At 50.5% G+C, this 18971-nt stretch overlaps 1 protein-coding gene across 1 annotated transcript in view; it reads right to left on the bottom strand.

The window, feature by feature from the left end:
• Window positions 1-18971, bottom strand: part of NR5A1 (nuclear receptor subfamily 5 group A member 1) — a 32124-nt gene that overhangs the window by 8497 nt on the left and 4656 nt on the right. Inside the window, exons 3-4 of the mRNA XM_056860397.1 lie at window positions 15062-15714; window positions 294-413 (exon numbers count right to left, since the gene is read on the bottom strand). Coding sequence (XP_056716375.1) covers window positions 294-413; window positions 15062-15714 — 773 coding nt within the window. The remainder of the gene's footprint in view (window positions 1-293; window positions 414-15061; window positions 15715-18971) is intronic.

Raw genomic sequence — 18971 nt, 5'->3', positions numbered from 1 at the left:
CCATGCACAGACAAATCCATACAGGACAGGATCATCAATGACCATCAGTCGTAATATGCTGGGAGGCAGCACACCTCTTGAGTACTTGCTCCTCAAAAGGAACAACATCCTCACATTTACTCTGCTTGATGATTGAATTCTGGCGAGAAAAGCAGCCTGTGGCTTTGCTGTTGGACACAGAACATTGGACTAGATGTATCTGCTTGGTGTGACTCATCCTTAACATATTATGAATATCACAAAAGAGAACACAGTCACCTCCAGCCAACGGACATGTGTACACACGCACATACCTCCTGGCCCGTTACCAGCATCATGCTGTGCTCTTTCCCGTACTGCACCTGCCGAAAGATGTGGTCAAAAACCAACAGCTCACTCCAGCAGTTCTGCAGCAGCTTCATCTGGTCTCCCACCTGGAGAGAAAGAAGCAGTGGCTGAGAAGCATCCTTCCCAGTAGAGGAACTGATTGGCTAAGCAAACGAGAGTAAGTTCCCCAGCTTCCCCACCCCCCGCTCCCCACATTGGTCACACCACTATCCCCTGGGGTTTTAAATGCAACACTGAAGCTCTCTGAGGGGCAGTTGTGGATGGAGAGCATTTAACATCCTATGTGCAAGTGATTCTGTTGAGAAAACTGAGGGGGTCTTTGTAACAAAAGGGGGGGTTGCTGCTGTGGCACCACTGGATCCCTGCAGGAAAGCCTGCTATGAACAGGTCTGCACTCCAGTGGAACTCAAAGTGCAGCTTTGGCCAAGGAGAGACAGCTGAGCTCTTTGGTATAGACCATTGAGATCAGACGTGTTTCTGGCTAGAAACAACCATGACTGGTCCACAAAAGGAGGGCGGGAGGATGTGACCAGTAGGACCTGACAGGAGGCTCTAACAGGAAGGGGATGTAGATTGGTAGCCCCGTAACCCATTCTGGGATCTGGATCCCAATTCTCCTTTATTATGCACAAGACAGTACTGAGTGTGTGCAACATGTCTCAGCTCCCACGCCTCTGAAAAAGAGGGCTGGGCTTCGGAGGCTGCGGCTGCCAGGCCTGCTTTCAAGATGCCGACACCTCCCTCGCCCCAGAGGAAGCGCGGAACAAGCCAGCTCTTTTCAGCTGCGCTCCTATCTGTGCTTTGGTCACCTCCCCAGGGCGAGAATCTCACCAAACTCTTAACAAAATGTCTCTGGGCGCATCCCCCAGTCGACAGGCAAGAAGAGGGAGAACACCCCGTTGTGTGCTACACAAAAGGGCCACTGTCTCCCGGGGTGCTGCTCTGGATACATTTTGCTCTCAGAAATACAGTGTTTGTTCTTCCGCCCTGCTGGAATGTGGAGCAGGGAGCCTTCATTAACCCCCCTAGTGCCAGACAGGACCCTCACTTGCCTGGCATTAAAACTGCGGACCGAGGGGATGTTACCATTGCTCCTGTTTCTTATTGCAGCACTACAGGCATAGTCTGGTGGCCAACAGAAGGTGCCAGGAAGACTCCACTACCAACCTCACCTCCATGTGGCCTGATTATTCAGATAATTGTGCTCCACTTTTCTCCCCAACAGGAACCCAAAGCAGCTTATGGAATGAAGGCAACATGTGTGACCCCCCAATTTGCACACATCCTCTGAAATTTATAGCCAGTGTGGTGCAGTGATGGGGGGAAGAAGGAAGAGGTGGAACTTGGGGGGGGGGGGCTGATATGCCCTGAGAGGGTAAGCTATGTAATTATAATTTATTGTAGTCCTTGACTAGTATTACAAAGTTAAAAGAGGGTAAGCTATTGCAAACTGGGCAAGACACAAAAATCAGAATGCAACAAGCCCATTCTAAAAGGGCAATCTGGGCTGGAAAATTAGTCGCAGATGACATATACGGCTCTCTCTTCCTTGAGTTTATCCTGTGTGGAAGGTTGGGCTGAGAGAAAGCAACTGGCCCGAGTGAGTTGCATCACCAAGTGGGGATTAGGTTTTTCTAGTCCTAGTCTAACCGCTACACCCCATAAACATGTATAATCAGCAGGTGATTTAATCAACGAAAGCTTTACATCAGCTAGCAGAGGCTGATTTTAAATCTGGCAAGGCAGCAAGAAAAGAGGCCATGGACGGGTGGATGAATTAAGGCTGCTTTGGTGTGTTTCTACAATTGAGCATTAAAAAGCAAAGATTAAAAGGAATACTTCCTTTCTAACATGTAGTGATTTTTCCCTATTAAACTGTACTTTATCTTACATTTGCATCAGTATCTCCAAATGGCATCTATATAGCAGTTTTGGTAATGTGTGTGTTAAGTGCCCTCAAGTCACTTCTGACTCATGGCGACCCTAGGAATCAATGTCCTCCAAAATGTCCTATCTTTGACAGCCTTGCTCAGATCTTGCAAACTGAGGTCTGTGGCTTCCTTTATTGAGTCCATCCATCTCTTGTTGGGTCTTCTTCTTTTCCTGCTGCCCTAAGCTTTTCCTAGCATGACTGTCTTTTCCAGTGACTCTTTTCTTTTCATAATGTGACCAAAATACGTTAGCCTCAGTTTAGTCGTTTTAGCTTCTAGGGTCAGTTCAGGCTTGATTTGATCTAAAACCCACTGATTTGTTTTGTTGTTGTTGTTGTTTTTGGAGGTCTGTAACACTCTCCTCCAACGCCACATTTCAAAGGAATGTAAATGTAATCAGTTGGTCAATTGAAAATTCCTTAGTCATCTGGTTGTCCTAATTCCGAATGATCACACAGGTGCACACAGCCAGTTAGAAGTCCCCACCCCTCCCTCTTTACATCTGACCTCAGTCTCTACCTGCTGTAGTGTCCGAATGAATACACAAATTCCAACAGCCTCCTTGGGTATGGTGACCTATCCAGCCAAGCCAAACTTCCACAACATTCCCACCCTACTGGCTTAGCATCCCTTGCTGACCGCCAATAGACGCTGCAGAGTCACACCTGACTAGCTCCTAAGTTCCTCTGGCACCAGCCTGTCTGTCCCCTGGGAACATCTGCCCGGTGGTGTGTGTGGAACACACACTCTGCACATGTTCAGAGAAACTTCTTCCCTTCATTGCTAATAAACAGATTCCGGAGCGGAAACATTTCCAAGTTCAGCCCCGGTGCCCACTCATCACGCTGGTCAATTAAGAAATTAGATCACTGGGGCTGAGTCACAGCACCTGCTGATGCAAGTGTTCAGCAATGTGGCACGATCCCTACACAGGGCAAACGAGTAAAGACGGCCACGTGGGAGTTTGGATTCATTTCCTAGCTCCAAAGACGGCCCTCTTTATGCCGTCACTTTCTAAGGGATTGAGAGTTCCCTTCACCCTCTGGTGGAAACAGCTCCACATGTAGCTAAGCAAGAACAAGACACCTTGATACAACAACAGGGGAGCTAAGCCTTTTATGGTTAATATACACATACATACACACACCGTCTTCATGGAGTCCGGGCCTCTGGCGCCATTGTGTGAGCCACTTCTAACAGAAAGAAGACAGATGTGGCATTGAGGAACTAGAGAATGCCACGAATTCCCAGCAAAGAGTAGCAATAAAGCAACACTTATGGATTGGAAGCAAAAGGCTTTGATGTCGTTTACCCAGCAATGAAACAGAGGACTCCGAAAAGGAAAGGAGCACTTTTAGAAATTTCCAGCCCTGGATTTGCTGCCATCGCCTATGTAAAATCCTGGGAGCCTCCTCAAGCTAAGGTTCCTGTGGCATTTCGAATCCACAAGGAGTTTGTCACATCTGTTTGTATAACAACAGTGCAGGGAGGTTGTTGTTGCTCCTGCTGCTGCTATGAAGTGAGTCTAAGTGAGGGCCCCCCCCATCATTGGCTGAGGCCAAACATCAGAAGCAGGGCCAGAAATGAATGCTCATCTGAGTACCTTCTGCCTTGTTCTTTGTGGGGGTCTCCTTCCTTCCGGGCCCTTCCCAACAACAACCCACTGGTATTCCCAGAAATGCTTATAACCAGCAAGACTCTTTGGCCACCAGTTCCTGTCTTCAACCTCAGAGAATATTAGAAGTCCCCCTGACAAAGCTGAACTTCCATTGTTTTTATTTTACATCCTGGAAACTGAGTCAGGGGAAAATGTTCATATCTCAGATCACTCAGTGAAGTCATGGTTGTTCAACTGAATTTTAAGGACGTTGTTGAGTCTGCATGGGATGAATATATAGCTGCTGAGTCTGCATGGGATGAATATATAGTCTTTTGCTGTTTGCTTCTCATTTTCAGAATGAGCCCTAGGCTAATTAGAAGCTCTTACACCCCCCCTCCACTAAAACAGATTTGTTTTCCAAAGTCATTATAATGCCTGTTCATTTTCCCAGTGTCCACACCACTCTTCTCCTTTGTTCTTCTCAAAATATCTTTATTGAAAGGTGTGCCATAATTTTAGGCAAAAAGCCTTGACTCTTCGAGGTGGAAAAAAAAGGGATCACTTCAAGGGTATCAAAAACATTAGAGCTCCCCAACAGAGCTGGCCTATCAAATGCTCTCTTGACCTGGAAAATGGCTGCAGGAGGAACTGGGGGCTGGATGGGAGGGGGGACTGCTTAGAGGTCAAGCCCAAGGGGATTATGTGCTCCCTGGCAGCAGATCCAGGACAGCCCAGAAAGGCGCCTCCGCTGTCTTGCAGAAGTGTGTAAACCAGGCTCGAGACCACACTGTCTTTCCTGAATTCTTTTCACGACCCTGATAACAATATAGCAAGGAGTGATGTCCATTACATGGCTAGTATGGTGATACTAGAAGCAGACAAGCTATTAGCTCCTTGGCAATTATAGAAAGTGCCCTGCCCTGGATGGTCCAGGCTAGCCTGATCTCATCAGATCTCAGAAGCTAAGCAGGGTCAGCCCTGGTTAGTATTTGGATGGTAGACCATCAAGGAATACCAGGGTTGCTGTGCAGAGGAAGGCACTGGCAAACCACCTCTGTTAAGTCTCTTGCCATGAAAACCCCCAAAAAAGTCGCCATAAGTCGGCTGCGACTTGAAGGCACTTTGCACACACAATTATAGAAAGCATCTTTCTTGCATTAAGCTGAGGTTGGTTTTTCTCCTCCAGTTTATTCTCAATAAAATTAGTCCCTAAAGTGCAATGACCTGTTGGACTTACTCAGGCTAGGCCTAATACAGACATTCAGTGAAATACAATGTGTAGATGCACACATGTCAAACTGAAAAGTTTACATCTTACAAGGATGGAACTAATACATTTTGAAAGTTAAATAAAATATCAATAAGGCCACTATCAACATTAGATCAGTCCTCTGAACCCACTCAGTCAGGGTAGTTTCAGGACTCGGTCATGATGTTTTAATGAATTTTGCTACTGTTTTTGTAGCCCTCTTGTCAGACCCCACAAGGAGGTTTAACTGATTATATCCCACAGAATGGGCTAGACAGTTAGCCATAAGCGGAGCTAACATAATTGCTCTTTGCTTGGCATACATCTTGCAAGAAAAAAAAAAAAAAGCTGAGGGTAATAAATAAATAATAAATAAATAAGGGGAAAAGTGACCCATGACCTCAGCAACACAAAGCCCCAGAAGGAAGGGCAGAAGTTATTTCTGCACAAGCCACCTCTAACAAATGACCAGTGGGCCCAGAGTCACTATTTAGAGGTGCAAATTGGTTTGAGGCCCAGATAACAGGGTCGTCGACTGTAAGCACTGGCTGGCAAAGGAGTTCAAAACTGATGCAGGAGGAGGTTCTCTCCCCAACATACAAACTGCTCAAGAAGAACAACACAAGATGTGCAAACCTTGAGAATAACTGTGGTGCACAACTAAGGGGGAGGGTGTACATTTATCAGGTTTACTTGATAGAACAATGGCAGGCTGTCTTTGACTGGACAATTAAGGAAGCAGCCTCCACAAAGCAGCATTTTGCGCACTCCCAGACATGACTGTACAGCCCGGATGTGAAGTGAGAAGGAAAGGGTGCACAGTGGAATCCCCTGCTTTTGTCAGCATGCTGGCAATAGAGCTCTCCCTATTGCTTTGTCCCCAAGGACTCAGCAGCTCCTCATTTGAACCAGGCCTGCTTCACTCAACTGGTGCAAACAGAGAACTTTGATCAGGGAAATGGGTTACCAGGTCGCTGCACTGTTCTTGCACCTTTAACAGCCACCTGACTGGCAGAAATAGCCTTTCCCATCACCAAGCTGGGAAAGACCTTACCTTCAAGTAACTGCGTGTCAGACTGCAGCTGGCACAGTTTGGTTGTGTGGCTGCGCGCTGCACTTAAGTCAAGATGAATTTGCTCGCCAAGCCCTTTAAGAGGCTACAAATGCAACAATTGGAGGGAGGGGACACAATTATTTGGTGAAGACTGGAGGTGTCACCTTGACAATTGAGAAGGGAAAGATCAGGACCAAGAGAGAACACTCAGAATCACTCACAAGTTGAAGGTGTTAATAACAGCCCAACCCTTCTAGATGCCACAGTGATGGGCCCCACCTTCCCCCAAGACAATCAAGAAGACAGCAATGGCTTAATTGCCTATTGCCTAGCTGTCAGCTCATCGTCACATGGGCTTGCAACTCCCTGGGTCTCTGAGCTTGTTTGAAGCATTGCAACATGCATGGTTAAAGGTAAGGCTTTTGCTACCTGAAGTAACAACAACAAAAGATTCCCATTTTAATTAACTTTGCTCCCAATACATCTGAAGTTCATCTGGTACCTTCAAATCACTGCATTTTATACTCACGCCTTAAGAAGGGTCCTGACAGATAAGAGCACATGTCTATCTAATACAGCATCCCATGGCCAGACAGGCTTCTGGGATATTTCCCAGTAGGATATGAAGGCAACAATCCCCCCCACATTGACTGCCCCCCAGCAACTGGGATCCAGTCTCCACACTGTGAGTTATGCCTGCCATCCATGCATTTGTGGAAATCCCCACAAAGCCAGTGGCTGTCTCCACTTCTTGTGGTAGATAGTCCGGTGTATAAATTAATATTTACTAACAGTTGTCCCGTTCTCCATTAAAGGCTGCCTGATCTGCTAAGACTCAGGCCCCAAAGATCGTGGGAGAAGCCTGCTAAGAGGTGACACCTGGCACATCAGAGGGCAGAGCCAGTGAGATAAGAGAATCTAATAGCACCTGTTGGATCAGGAGAAAAGCCTGAATCAGTGCCTGGTGCCTCTCAGGAAGAGCCAGAAGGACATGAGTAGCAAATGTCCCAAGGTGAAGCAGAAGTTAAGATTTCTCCTCGAGTTTGGCTCCACATCCTGAGATTTTACTCCTCCTTCTGGAAAGAGAAAGCCCAGAGGCAAGGGGAGGAAACTTGGGCTAGAACTGGAAACCCTGGCCTGGCAACCTCTCTCTCTACCAGGCACTCATGTGTGACATTTTAACTTATTTATTTTACCCCACCCTTCTCCCATTGGGGAGCCAAAGCGGCTTATGACATCATTCTCCCCTCCTCGGTTTTCTCCTCACAACAACCCTGTGAGATAGGTTGAGCTGGGAGTGTGTGACCGGCCCAAGGCGCATGCTTCCATGGCACAGCAGGGACTCCAATCTGTGTCTCCCAGATCCAAGTCTGACACCCGAACCACAGCACTCTTCTGGTTCTCAACCAAACCACACACAGATCCTCTGTGTTTGGAGCCCTGTGCTGAGAGTAGAAGTCTCATAGCTGAGACTTCATAGCTGAGGGGAGGGGCTGTGGCTGAGTGGTAGAGCATCTGCTTGGCATGCAGAAGGCTCAGTGGTAGAGCATCTGCTTGGCATGCAGAAGGTCCCAGGTTCAATCCCCGGCATCTCCAGTTAAAGGGACTAGGCAAGTAGGTGATGTGAAAGACCCCTGCCTGAGACCCTGGAGAGCCGCTGCCAGTCTGAGTAGACAACACTGACTTTGATGGACCGAGGGTCTGATTCAGTATAAGGCAGCTTCATGTGTTCATGTGACCCTCACACCAAGAAAAACACAGCTCCTTCACCAGCTATTCCGGACAAAGTAAAGATAACTCTTCTCCTAAACCATCCTTGAAACCCAGGTATGTATGTGTGAGGGGGAGGAAATCCGTAGGAACCTATGGCTGGGCTTTGCAGAATTAGCTCAGTCATCGCCCACAAATACTACAGTGGTAGGAGCTCTTCTGATTGAAGCTCTAGCTCCAAACCAGGGGGAAATGTCCAGGGCACAGAATTCAAACAATCTTCACCATGGCCTAAGCCCTTTCTTGTACTGTTGCACAATTATCTCTCTGCTGAGCTGGAATTTTAACAAAGCTGGCAAAGCAGCAGAGGACAGGAACTGGCTAGTTTGAAGAGCAGTCACAAAACAGTTGAGCAGAGCTACTGGTGGAGCAAAGAAGCCATTCTTAATTCAGGTCGTGGCCCTCACGCAGCCTGGGAACTGAACTTTGCCAGAAAGCAACAACTCCTCCCAGGATGCTCTTTGCTCCTCCTAACAAGCTTCAGTTTACTGAGAAAAGAGGCAACGTGGTTGGTTACCAGAACGGCAACGTCAGGCCAGAAGCCATTTCTCCATGTAGTGACAGCAGCGGCCAAAAATACCCTGGCACCGAATCAGAAATCGGGGTCATGATGACCCAAATCAAAAAATGGCTACAGGCAGGATGATGGGAGCTGCAGGGGAAAGGAACCAACCACAGCAATCTCACGAAACCGTTGCCTGAGCCAGGAAGTGGCATCAGGCTAGCAGTGCATGCTGGGTAACTTGATGCAGTTTGCCTTGGCTTCTGAGCAATCCCTACAGCAAGGCTCCAGCTTTCCAGGTAACATGAACACATGAAGCTGCCTTCTACTGAATCAGACCCTTGGTCCATCAAAGTCAGTATCGTCTACTCTGACTGGCAGCGGCTCTCCAGGGTCTCAGGCAGAGGTCTTTCACATCACCTACTTGACTAGTCCCTTTAACTGGGGATGCCGGGGATTGAGCCTGGGACCTTCTGCATGCCAAGCAGGTGCTCTGCCACTGAGCCACAGCCCCTCTCCTTGGAAATTCTGGCAGTGGTTGCAGTGGTATCTTTCTGGCATCACTTCTGTGCCAACCACTAGCATCTTCCACGTTTGTATTCATCGGTTTGCATTGTCAATGGTCGGTCATGCCTTAGATGGTTTCCCATTTGCATTGTTTTTAAATTGTGGAATCCTAGTCCTATTGCACTGTTTATAGGATGTCTTATGCTGCCTGACTAAATATTTATATTTTTAAACCACCTTGAGGCTTAGTGAGGAAGATGAGATATAAATGAAATATATAAATAAATCATAACATAGCCCAGTAATCCCATTTAAAGAGAAACAGAACAGTGACAAGAACTCAGCAATGACAATTGTCAGCGGTAACAAACGCAATCATCACGCCTGTTTACAGTCAGCATAGACCGAGAAGGCTGACCTCTAAATTCAACGCCAGAGCAGCTGCCCACCTCTTGGCCTCCTCTTGGTTGAGTGTAGAGTTGCCAACTTCCAGGTTGTGGAAAATTCCTATTCAGGAATTAGTGGCTGTGCGCTGATAATTAATTTTCCTGAATAGGAATTTTCCTCATTTTGACTTCAGTGCACTTCTTGCTTAAACTTCCAGGTTGTGGCTGGAGATCACCTGGGATTACAACCGATCTCCAGGTGACAGAGATCAGTTCCCCTGGGGAAAATGGCTGCTTTGGAAGGTGACTCTTTGTCTTTATACCCCACTGATCTCCCTCCTCAAACCCCACCTTCCTCAGGCTCTACCCCCAAAATCTCCAGGTATTTCCCAACCCCAGAGGTGGGAACCCTAGTTGAGAGGCTACTGTGATCTCTTTTCCTGCTGACTTGCTTCTAGTTATTTAATAATATCCTTGATAACCATTTTCTTTTCTCCTGTTCCAATCACGTTACTTCCCTCCTTCTTTAAATCCTCCACGTACCTACTAAGAGCACCACCCACCCAAGACTCCCTTGTGGCTACTCCTTTGGTTTCTCCAGCTGTGCCTGGGGGGTGGAGCTCTGAATGCAGATCTGTCTCCTGTACAGAACGAGTGTGTCCTTGGTGCTTGCACAGGGGGCTACGGGGCCCTGTCGAAAGATCTGCTTCCTCAGAGTAGTAAATATCCAGGAGACGACAGCAAGAAAGATGCTTTCATTTGGGCTGGGCTTGTGATTTCAGCACTGATTTTTTTTTTGTTAGCGGCTTAGTGTTATTTATTTATTAAAATATATATTTTCCTTGTCATTCCTTGTCACCTTTCCTTGTCATTCAAGGTGGCTCGACTAAACATTTGTCTTAATATGCTGTTGCTTTGAGAGTGCAATTCAACTAACAGGATTTTAGCATTAACAGGAGCTGAGGCATTACAAAGAGCTGTCCGTTCACATTTTGGGGGGAACGAGAGGCTCAGAATGGAGCGGCCTGAACAATTAGTTGATCCTCTCCACCATCCAACGTCACAGTCCATCCTTACTGTGTTGCCCAGAGCATCTGCTTTTATGCAATTAACTATATATGTTAAATATTGCAGCTGAAAAGCAACGTAGCTTAAAGCAGGCAGTCTTATTTCACCTCCCTGCCCAGACTTTTCTTGCCCGCAAATCTTCTCTGGAGCCTTGACACATCTCATCTCTACTCACTTAGAGTCGGTATTTATGGGTGTCAGCTCTGACCTCTCCCCCTTCAGCTCGCCTGCCCTCGCCACACACCTCCCTCCATAAACAAGCGGCCTCCAAATCCCCCTCTGGCCAGGCTGCATTATTAGTCTTGCCTCCGAAGGCCAGCGGAGCCTGTAACTCTCGGGCCAGGTGACACGAGAGGAACTCCAGCGCATCATTCTTGCCAGCAGATTGGCAGGCAGGCTCTCGTTTGTCAGCCCGGGACTGACAGAATTACTAGCCCTTAAATGAAACGATATATCTGGGAAGTTAAATTTGTTTCCAATCAGGCTGCCCTAGGGCTTGTGGGGGGCAAATAATACATGGGAACCGATGTCAAGAGGCCAATTAGACCCCGGCAGTTCGGCTCTTTCTTCTTCCCTTGTCCTTCATAATAGAGCACCAACAGTTATGGGTGGGAAGCCATGGGGATTTTGTCAACATCCCCCTGGAAGTTTGGTGCCACTGCTGAATTTAGGGATGGGGAGATGCTGCTGCAGTCCCTGGGGCAAAGAGCAATCAGGCAGGGTTGTCAGGAAAAGAGCCCCAAGTGAGCCCCTCTGAACCAGCCAGGAGGGCCCATGGTCAACTGCTCTGACTCTTGTCCAAGACAACTTTCATCCTTAGCTGCCCTGGTTATCCTGACTGAGCAGAAAGGCAGGACATAAATGTTGTAAATAAAGAACATAAAATCCTTGGCTCCTACAGCACGGCTAAGAATAAAATCACCACCAGATTATCAGGTTCATTCTAATCAACACGTGCAACAGTTCCTCAACCCCACTGTGCCTTGCATGCCCCTCTGGCTCTCCAGCACAGCTTCCAAGGTCTATCCGAATGTCCATAGTTCCTTAACTCCTTTAGCCCCATAAGTGCCTTCACATCACCCATCGTCCTTCCATATTCTTGCCTCAGTCACCTCTTCTCCACAGAACATCCTTCTCTTCAGATTAGGTCATACTCTGCCCTCTCCTCCACACTGCACTGTCAACCTTCTACTGCACGTGTTCCCTCTGAGCAGTTAAGAAAAAACAGGGACTCGCAGCAGTTTAGCCTATGGCTGGGATATAACTATCTGAACCTCAAAGTTCAGTTCCTGGCCCCAGAAAGGCTCTTAGTGGCCCTACTGTCCTTCAATCACTGAAGAGGAACCTCATCTGTCTTGTCCTTATTTTTTCCCCTTATCTATGACAGCCTACAATCTTCCAGACAAAATTAGGAAGCATAAACATCACACACTCAGTAGGAAAAGTCTGACTCTACAGGATTTTTAACTCTGAAGGAGGGTGCACATGCTCTCCCAAATTTGGATGTATCATTCTTCAAAGCATTCTTACCAACAATTAGGGAGGAGCAAATATAAATTTTCTAATTGCGTTTTGGGTTTTCTGGAAAACCAAGCATTTTCCTGCAAACTTGTTAGGAACAAATTCTCTTTCAAAAAAGGAAGCATGATTACTAGCATGTACCCCAGTAAAATAAAATAACCAGAGTCTGGAAATGACACAAGCTGCTGTCAGAGAGTGACTGTCATTTTTAATGGGAGCTAATACACAAAATCCGTAATACTTGAAGGACTATCTCGCCTGATATAAGCCCGCGCACCCGTTAAAATTGGCACAATGTCATCTGTTAGCGTTTCCCTCTTTTCAGGAGGCTCCTCTGTCTTCTGTTATGGCCACGCCCTTCTCTGTAATTGCTCCTAGTTTGTGGAATATGCCTTGTCAGAGAAGGTGAATAGAATGCCATCTCCAACAAGATTTAGTAAGTTACATGGTGGCATTATTCCAACAGGACTCCAGGGTGTGACATCTGATCAATAGATTTCATTTTTTTGATGCTAGATTACTTTCTCATCTTTGACCATTTGGACGCTGGCCTTTTTATGAGGAACTCTTAGGTTATTCAGGTCTAGGAGGCTAAGGAATAGGTAAATTATTGAGCTCGACTTATGCGGCTATTCTTGGTCTAGGTTTTTGTACTATAGAGTTCAGTTTCATGTATTTTAATTGCAATTTTATTGATGTGTTTTAAACTGCAATTTTGCACGTTCAAGAGTTGAGCCTTAATATTACAGATACTGCCCCTAAACCCTGACAGCTGCTCTGAACTAAATTATGCCCTTTGCTCACACTGTATGGAGAGCACCAAAATAGTATCTCCAAACTAGACATGAAATTCCATGGGTTGCTAAGGTGGAGAAATGGATGCACCTCCAGCACAGAATTGACCTGAATTAGCAGCCAGAGATACACAGTTGAGCCAACCGCAAAGGGGGCCCCAGCCCACACCTGGCACCAGGCAGCATTTTGCAGCTTGAAAGAGGAACTGGCAGCTGCAAGCAACCCCTCTGCCCATTCTACAGATGCACACACTTAGTCCTACTTCAAATGAGTTCTGCCCATCAATTGCTGGGGTGGCAGTTGTATACTCTGCTAGCAGTTGTACTGGGACTCTGTAAAAGCCACACTGGCGAGAGTTCATTTAACTAATTTAACGCGCAGGTGAGTCACTTGTCTTTTATGGTACAAGGAAGTCTGGATGAGAGCAGACCGGACCAAAAAGAGAACTCAGCTGTTCTTCTAGGAAACCAAAAGTCTGCTACTTGCTGCACACAATATTGTGCACAATATTGCTGCACACAATATTGGGAAACCCACCCACCACAAATAATTCGGCTTGGCTGTAGCTTCATGCGGCTCAGCGAGTGGCCTTGGACAATCCCCATCTGCTCAGGCTGAATTCACACCTGAAGCACCAGCAAGAAAGAGCACCTTGCTCAAGGTTGGAAGAATGAGACTGTGGCAAAGAAAGGACTGAAATCAACCAATGATCTTGTCCATTGCATAGGATCTGTGTTAATACCCTGACTGCCAAGTGATTTGAGTCTCTCTTCCAAAAAGGGATATTGAGTCTCATTGGTTTAGAGAGATATCAGTGACATTCTGCTGGACTTGTTTAGCAAAGAACTTTACTCACTGCGTTGCCTCTTGGCTTGGAGTAGCTTGAAACCAGCTCCATTTGAATCTGCTCTGCATCTGACAGACAATGCAGGCTTTAACAGGGCTTAACACTATGTCCCATCCCCAAATCCTTTTTAACCGATATTATTGCCTGACTAAGAGCTCTGGTGAACTCAAAAGCTTGCTCTGTTATGGGTCATTCGGTTAGGCCTAATAAAAAATACCCTGCTGGTTGTGTTCTTAGAGAGAACCCTCCTAATCGAGACCGAATGCCAGTCCAGTATTCCAATATCGAACAAGAAAATATCAGGGTTTAGTTCACTCTCCATTCCCAGGGGGTGGATGGTGCTCTTCCCAGAGGCGCCAATCAGGTCAACGATGCTTAATGCCGTCCAAAGGCCAAGCGCCTCCACTCTTTGCGCTCATCTAAATATTCAAATCAGACGGAGGAAGGCCTTCCTCCCCACACACACCGACCTCGACCCTCCTGTCCCATCACATACAGTCGTTAACCACCCCCTCCCATCTCCTTTGCGCAAGTATGTTATGATGTCGCTCTGGCACACCCAGAACGCTGCAATCCAAGGAGCCGGGTTGGGGGCGGGGGGGTCTCCTCTGGTGAGAGCCTGTGCACCAGAGGGGGGGGGGCAGGGGCACGAGAGGGTTGCGTTGGGGGGCTCATTCATCCCAACGAGCCGATGACGCAGGCAGGCAACGAGGCCATCAGTCTTGATGGCCACGCGTTGCGAGCCTGACGTGCGTCGGCGCCGTAACTCTTGCGCTTTCAATTCCGGCTTCCAGCGCCACTGGCGGCAGCAACACCTGGGCCCCGCTGGGGAGAAAGCTTTAAATCTATCACGCTGCCCAAGGGACCACGAGCGGCCTGTCTCTCCGCCGCAGCTCACGCTTAGCCAGGCAGGGAAAGCGCGGGCGTATTGCTTTGGCCTCTTGGCCATTTACGCACCGGAGGGTTTGCCGCTGTCTAGAGGCACACTTTCCCATCCCGATTCTCAAAACTCGCCCCCCGTGCAGAGTTTTGGGAACTCGGATGGGGAAAAGGTGCCTCTGCAGAGCGGCAAAACCTCCCGTGCATCAACGGCCCTTGACTTGCCCACCGCTTCCCAATCGGGCGTGGGACCCAGAAAGCCAGCCCCGAATTTACAAAAACGGATCAAGACACAAGACGCATCAAGCACGCCTTTCAGCCCTAACGTACACACAGGTCATTGATGGATGCGAGGGTTTGCCTTGGATGTGCCCCTCTCTGGATGCACATTTCCCCCTTCTGAATTCTCAAAGCTCAACAATCAGCCCCCGTGCAGAGTTTTGAGAATTCAGAGGGGGGAAATGTGCACCTAGAGAGCGGCCAATCCAAGGCAAACCCTCGCATCCATCAATGGCCGTACACAGGTCGCTTCGCTTCCTCGGGACCGTCTGGGCGCACGGCGGCGCTCTGCACGTGCCCAGCAGCACGCGGGCAGCCCCCCCTCCCGCCTGGCCCCGCTCCTTACCTCCAGCTCCTTGAAGAAGAGGCAGCTGCGGGCCCACTCCACGATGGCGAAGAGGGTCTGGTCGGCCATCCTGCACATCAGGCCGAAGGGGCTGAGCTTGTCGTGGCGGCCCTTGGCCTGCTCCTGCTGCAGGCAGGCCAGGATGCGCCCTTTGAGCTGCGCCTCGTCGGGCTCCAGCTGCACCAGCTTCAGGATCACGTCGGGGACGTCGGGGGCGGCGGGCGGCGAGCTGTTGGGGTAGGCCTCCGGGTAGGCGTAGGCCGGGGCGGCCTCGTGGGGGTGCGCGTAGTGGTCGGGGTACTCCGACTTGATGGCCCGGCTGGGGAAGGACGGGTAGTGGTAGGCGGAGAGCGGCCCGTGGGCCGGCAGCGGCACGCCCATGGCCCCGGGGGTCCCGTAGGGGCCGCGCTCGTAGTCGACGGGCGTCATGGCGGTGGGCGGCAGGCCCTTGGAGGCCGGGTGGGCCACGCCGTGCAGGGCGGCTGGCAGGCCGTAGTCCGCCTGCACCGGGGACACGATCTGCGGCCCCGTCGTCTCCAGCTTGAAGCCGTTGGCCCGGATCAGCGCTTTCTTCTGCTGCTTTAAGGCGCGGTCCCGCTTGTACATGGGCCCGAACTTGTTCCGTCCCCCTCGCATGCGGTCGGCGCGCACGGCTGCAGGCAGGGAGAAGAGCCAGGCATCAGAGCAGGGCCCCGGGACGGCTCTGGCGGCCTTGGGGTGGCCGGGTCCCTCTTCGCCATTGGCGGGAGGTGTGGGGGGCAGAGCCTGAGGAGGGTGGGTTTGGGGAGGGGAGGGACGTCAATGCCATAAAGTCCAATTGGCAAAGGGGCCCTTTTCTCCAGGGGAACTGATCTCTCTCGGCCGGAGATCATTTGGAATAGCAGGAGATCTCCTGCCACCACCTGGAGGTTAGCAAAAAGGAGTCGCACGGTGTCCAAGGAATAGAATACCAATGACAATGCAATAAATCATGCATGTATAACACCAACATGTATTGAATGAGGCCAACATAGTTGTTGTTGTTTTTGTTTGGTTTTTGGTTTTTTGCAATTTAAATTTTTTTCAGTTTGTGGCATTAAGTGCTAAATATCCTATATGGAAATTTACTTAACTATCAGAACAGGTACGTGTCAATTTCACCTCTCAAAGCAACTGAAGCTTATGGCTGGAAAGGGATTGAGGAGCCAGCCTTACCCTTTTGCGTCTGTTATTGGACATTCGTTCTTTCGTGTCCCTTCTTGGACATTGTTCCTTTGTTTCTTCACACTATGGAAGTTTGCTTATTCATCATTGGTGAAGATATGTATATTACCCTCTACTGTTTGTCCTTTGACATGCTTGTTAGCTCATTTATTGCTTAGCTTAGGACTTACATATTGGCACAACTGGCATAGTGTTGTGCTCATTCAATACATTGTGTTATATATGCATGATTTGTTGCATTGTCATTGATATTCTATTCCTTGGCCACTGTTCTGTTCCTTTTTGCTGTACTCATCCTTTCAGCACAAATATCCTTTTTTATACCACCTGGAGGTTGGCAACCCTAGTTGCCAGGTCCCTCTTCGTGAGCGGTGGGAGGTCTTTGGGACGAAGCCTGAGGATGGCGGGGTTTGGGGAGGGGAGGGACTTCAATGCCATAGTCCAATTGCCAAAGCGGCCATTTTCTCCAGGGTTACTGATCTCTATTGGCTGGAGATCAGTTAAAATAGCAGATCTGCGGCTAGTACCTGGAGGTTGGCAACCCCAGGCGGCCTTCTGCATCATCAGCGCCGTTCACACCCTGCCTGGCAGGGGCGTGTATCTCGTGGACTCCGTTCACACGCACCCTGGTCTCTCCCCACCCCCCAATGTCCGTAGCTGGCGGGTTAGTTTGGACAGTCCTCTGGGGAGGGTGGAGGAAGGAAGCGCCTTGCGGTTGCCAGGCAACCCGCTGGTTGGGAATCCTCCTGGAAGTTGCCTAGCAACCCCGAAGGATTTCTCGACCCAGGAGACCTGGAGCTGGGGAGTGAAGGGGGGGTGTCAAGCGAGGAGGAAAAGGAGGCTGGAGAACGCAGGTCGCGTGGGGAGGGGGGGGCGAGCGCGTGGCCTTGTGGGTCCCACCCGGGTAGGGTTGGTGGCTGGAGATCTCCTGCTGTTACAACTGATCTCCAACCGATAGAGCTCAGTTCCCCAGGAGAAAATGCCCGCTGTGGCCATTGGACTCTATGGCATTGAAGTCCCTCCCCTCCCCAAACCCCGCCCTCCTCAAGCTTCGCCCCAAAAGCCTCCCCCCCCCGCCGTTGTGCAAAGGGACCTGGCAACCCTGCAGCCCATGCGGCCCCCTTGGCCGGAGTCTGCCGGCTTCCTCCTTCGGCCAGCCCCAGAATGTGTCCGGGGGGAGTCGGGGAGCAGGTGCTTCTCTGCAGCGCGCTTGGGTTGGGGGGCCCCGGACAGCCTCCAAGGGCTCGGGAGGGTTGCGCGCTCCGGCTCCTGGGGGGAGAGCTGAAGTCGCCCCCCCCGCCCTCTCCCCCGCCAGCGCCGAGCCCGGCCCGGCCGAAAGCGGAGGGAGGAGGAAGCCAGCGAGGCGAGACTCCCCCGTCGAGGCAGGCAGGAGCCGGACGCGCCTCCGCCTCCCGCATTCTTCCCAAGCGAGCAGCGCGCAGCAGGGCCGGGAGCCCCCGCAGCTCCGGGCGTTGCGCTTGCCCACCTCCTTCGCCAGAAGGGACTCTCCCTTCAGCGGGCTCCCCCCCCCAAGGGGTCCAGCCCGACTGACCCAAAGGACAGGCCTGACCCCACTCCACAGAGACGAACTGAGCCTCCAAGAGGGCGGTGCCTAGACTACCCAGGGAGCCTACGACTAAGCCTGCATTGGAACCCAAGCCTTCCCCCAATATAGGGCCAAACCGCACAGGAGGTTTCGCCTTGGGTTTGCCGCTCTCTAGAGGCCCGTTTGCCCCATCCGAATTCTCGAAACTCTGCCTGGGGGCTTCGGAGTTGCCTGCCCAGGAAATACCCCAGGGCCATTTGTGCACGGCAGGTTTTGCCTTGGAGTCGCAGCACTCTAGATGCGCATTTTCCCCATCCACATTCTCAAAACTCAAAACTAAGCCCCGGTGTAGACTTTGGAGAATTTGGATGGGGAAAGCGCGCACCTAGAGAGGGCCAAATCCCAGGCAAAACCTCCCGGGCACAAATGGCCCGACACCCCCGTTTGCTCCAGGCAAGAAGACCGGCCAGATCTGGGGTGTCATGCCCCGACCCCCATCCCTGGACAGGTGATGCAATGGCCCCGCCTCCTGCCGCTCCTCCCACCCCGACCCTGGCCCGGCGCGCTCCGACGCGGGGGGCTGATCTGGTGCGGGGAGCGGCCGGCCGTGGTGGCCAAGAGGAAAGCCAGCCCTTGGCAGAAACTCTGCTTGGTGACACAGGGAGGTTGGCCGGATCCCTTCCTTCCTTCCTTCCCTTCCTCTCTCTTCGGGCCCCGCATTCAGCCCAGTCCTCCCCGGCGTTTTCTCTCGGTCCCTTTTCCAACCGCGAACGGGAATCTCGTGGCACTCGGAGGCTTAAAGGCTCGCAGATTTATTGGGCCGGAGCCGACCAAGACTTCTGCTCCCATCAATCTGCGAGGCTCGACGGGGCCAGGGGAGCCCTTTGCGCTTCTGCGGCGACCGAGCCTGCCACGCGGCCCTTTCTCCTCCCCGCAGAACGCAGCCTGGAGCCTGCAGCAGAAGCAGGCAAAGGGCGCCGGGCTCCCAAAGGCTCCTCGGCAGGGCTGTCTCTCCCCTCACTGGAATCGGGGCGAGTGGGAAATGCTCGGCCCTTCTTTTATTGCCTAGGACGGTGCGCCTCTGATCATGCGCAGAGTGCCTTTGCAGCCCCACCGCCGACCGGTTCGGCACCGCCAGCCCAGCAGTAGCCTCTCCTGGGA

This window comes from Euleptes europaea, chromosome 14, assembly GCF_029931775.1.
Source record: "Euleptes europaea isolate rEulEur1 chromosome 14, rEulEur1.hap1, whole genome shotgun sequence".
NCBI classification, from domain to species: Eukaryota; Metazoa; Chordata; class Lepidosauria; order Squamata; family Sphaerodactylidae; genus Euleptes; species Euleptes europaea.
Note: the sequence above shows the minus strand (reverse complement) of the source record. Positions and strands in the feature narration are given on the sequence as shown.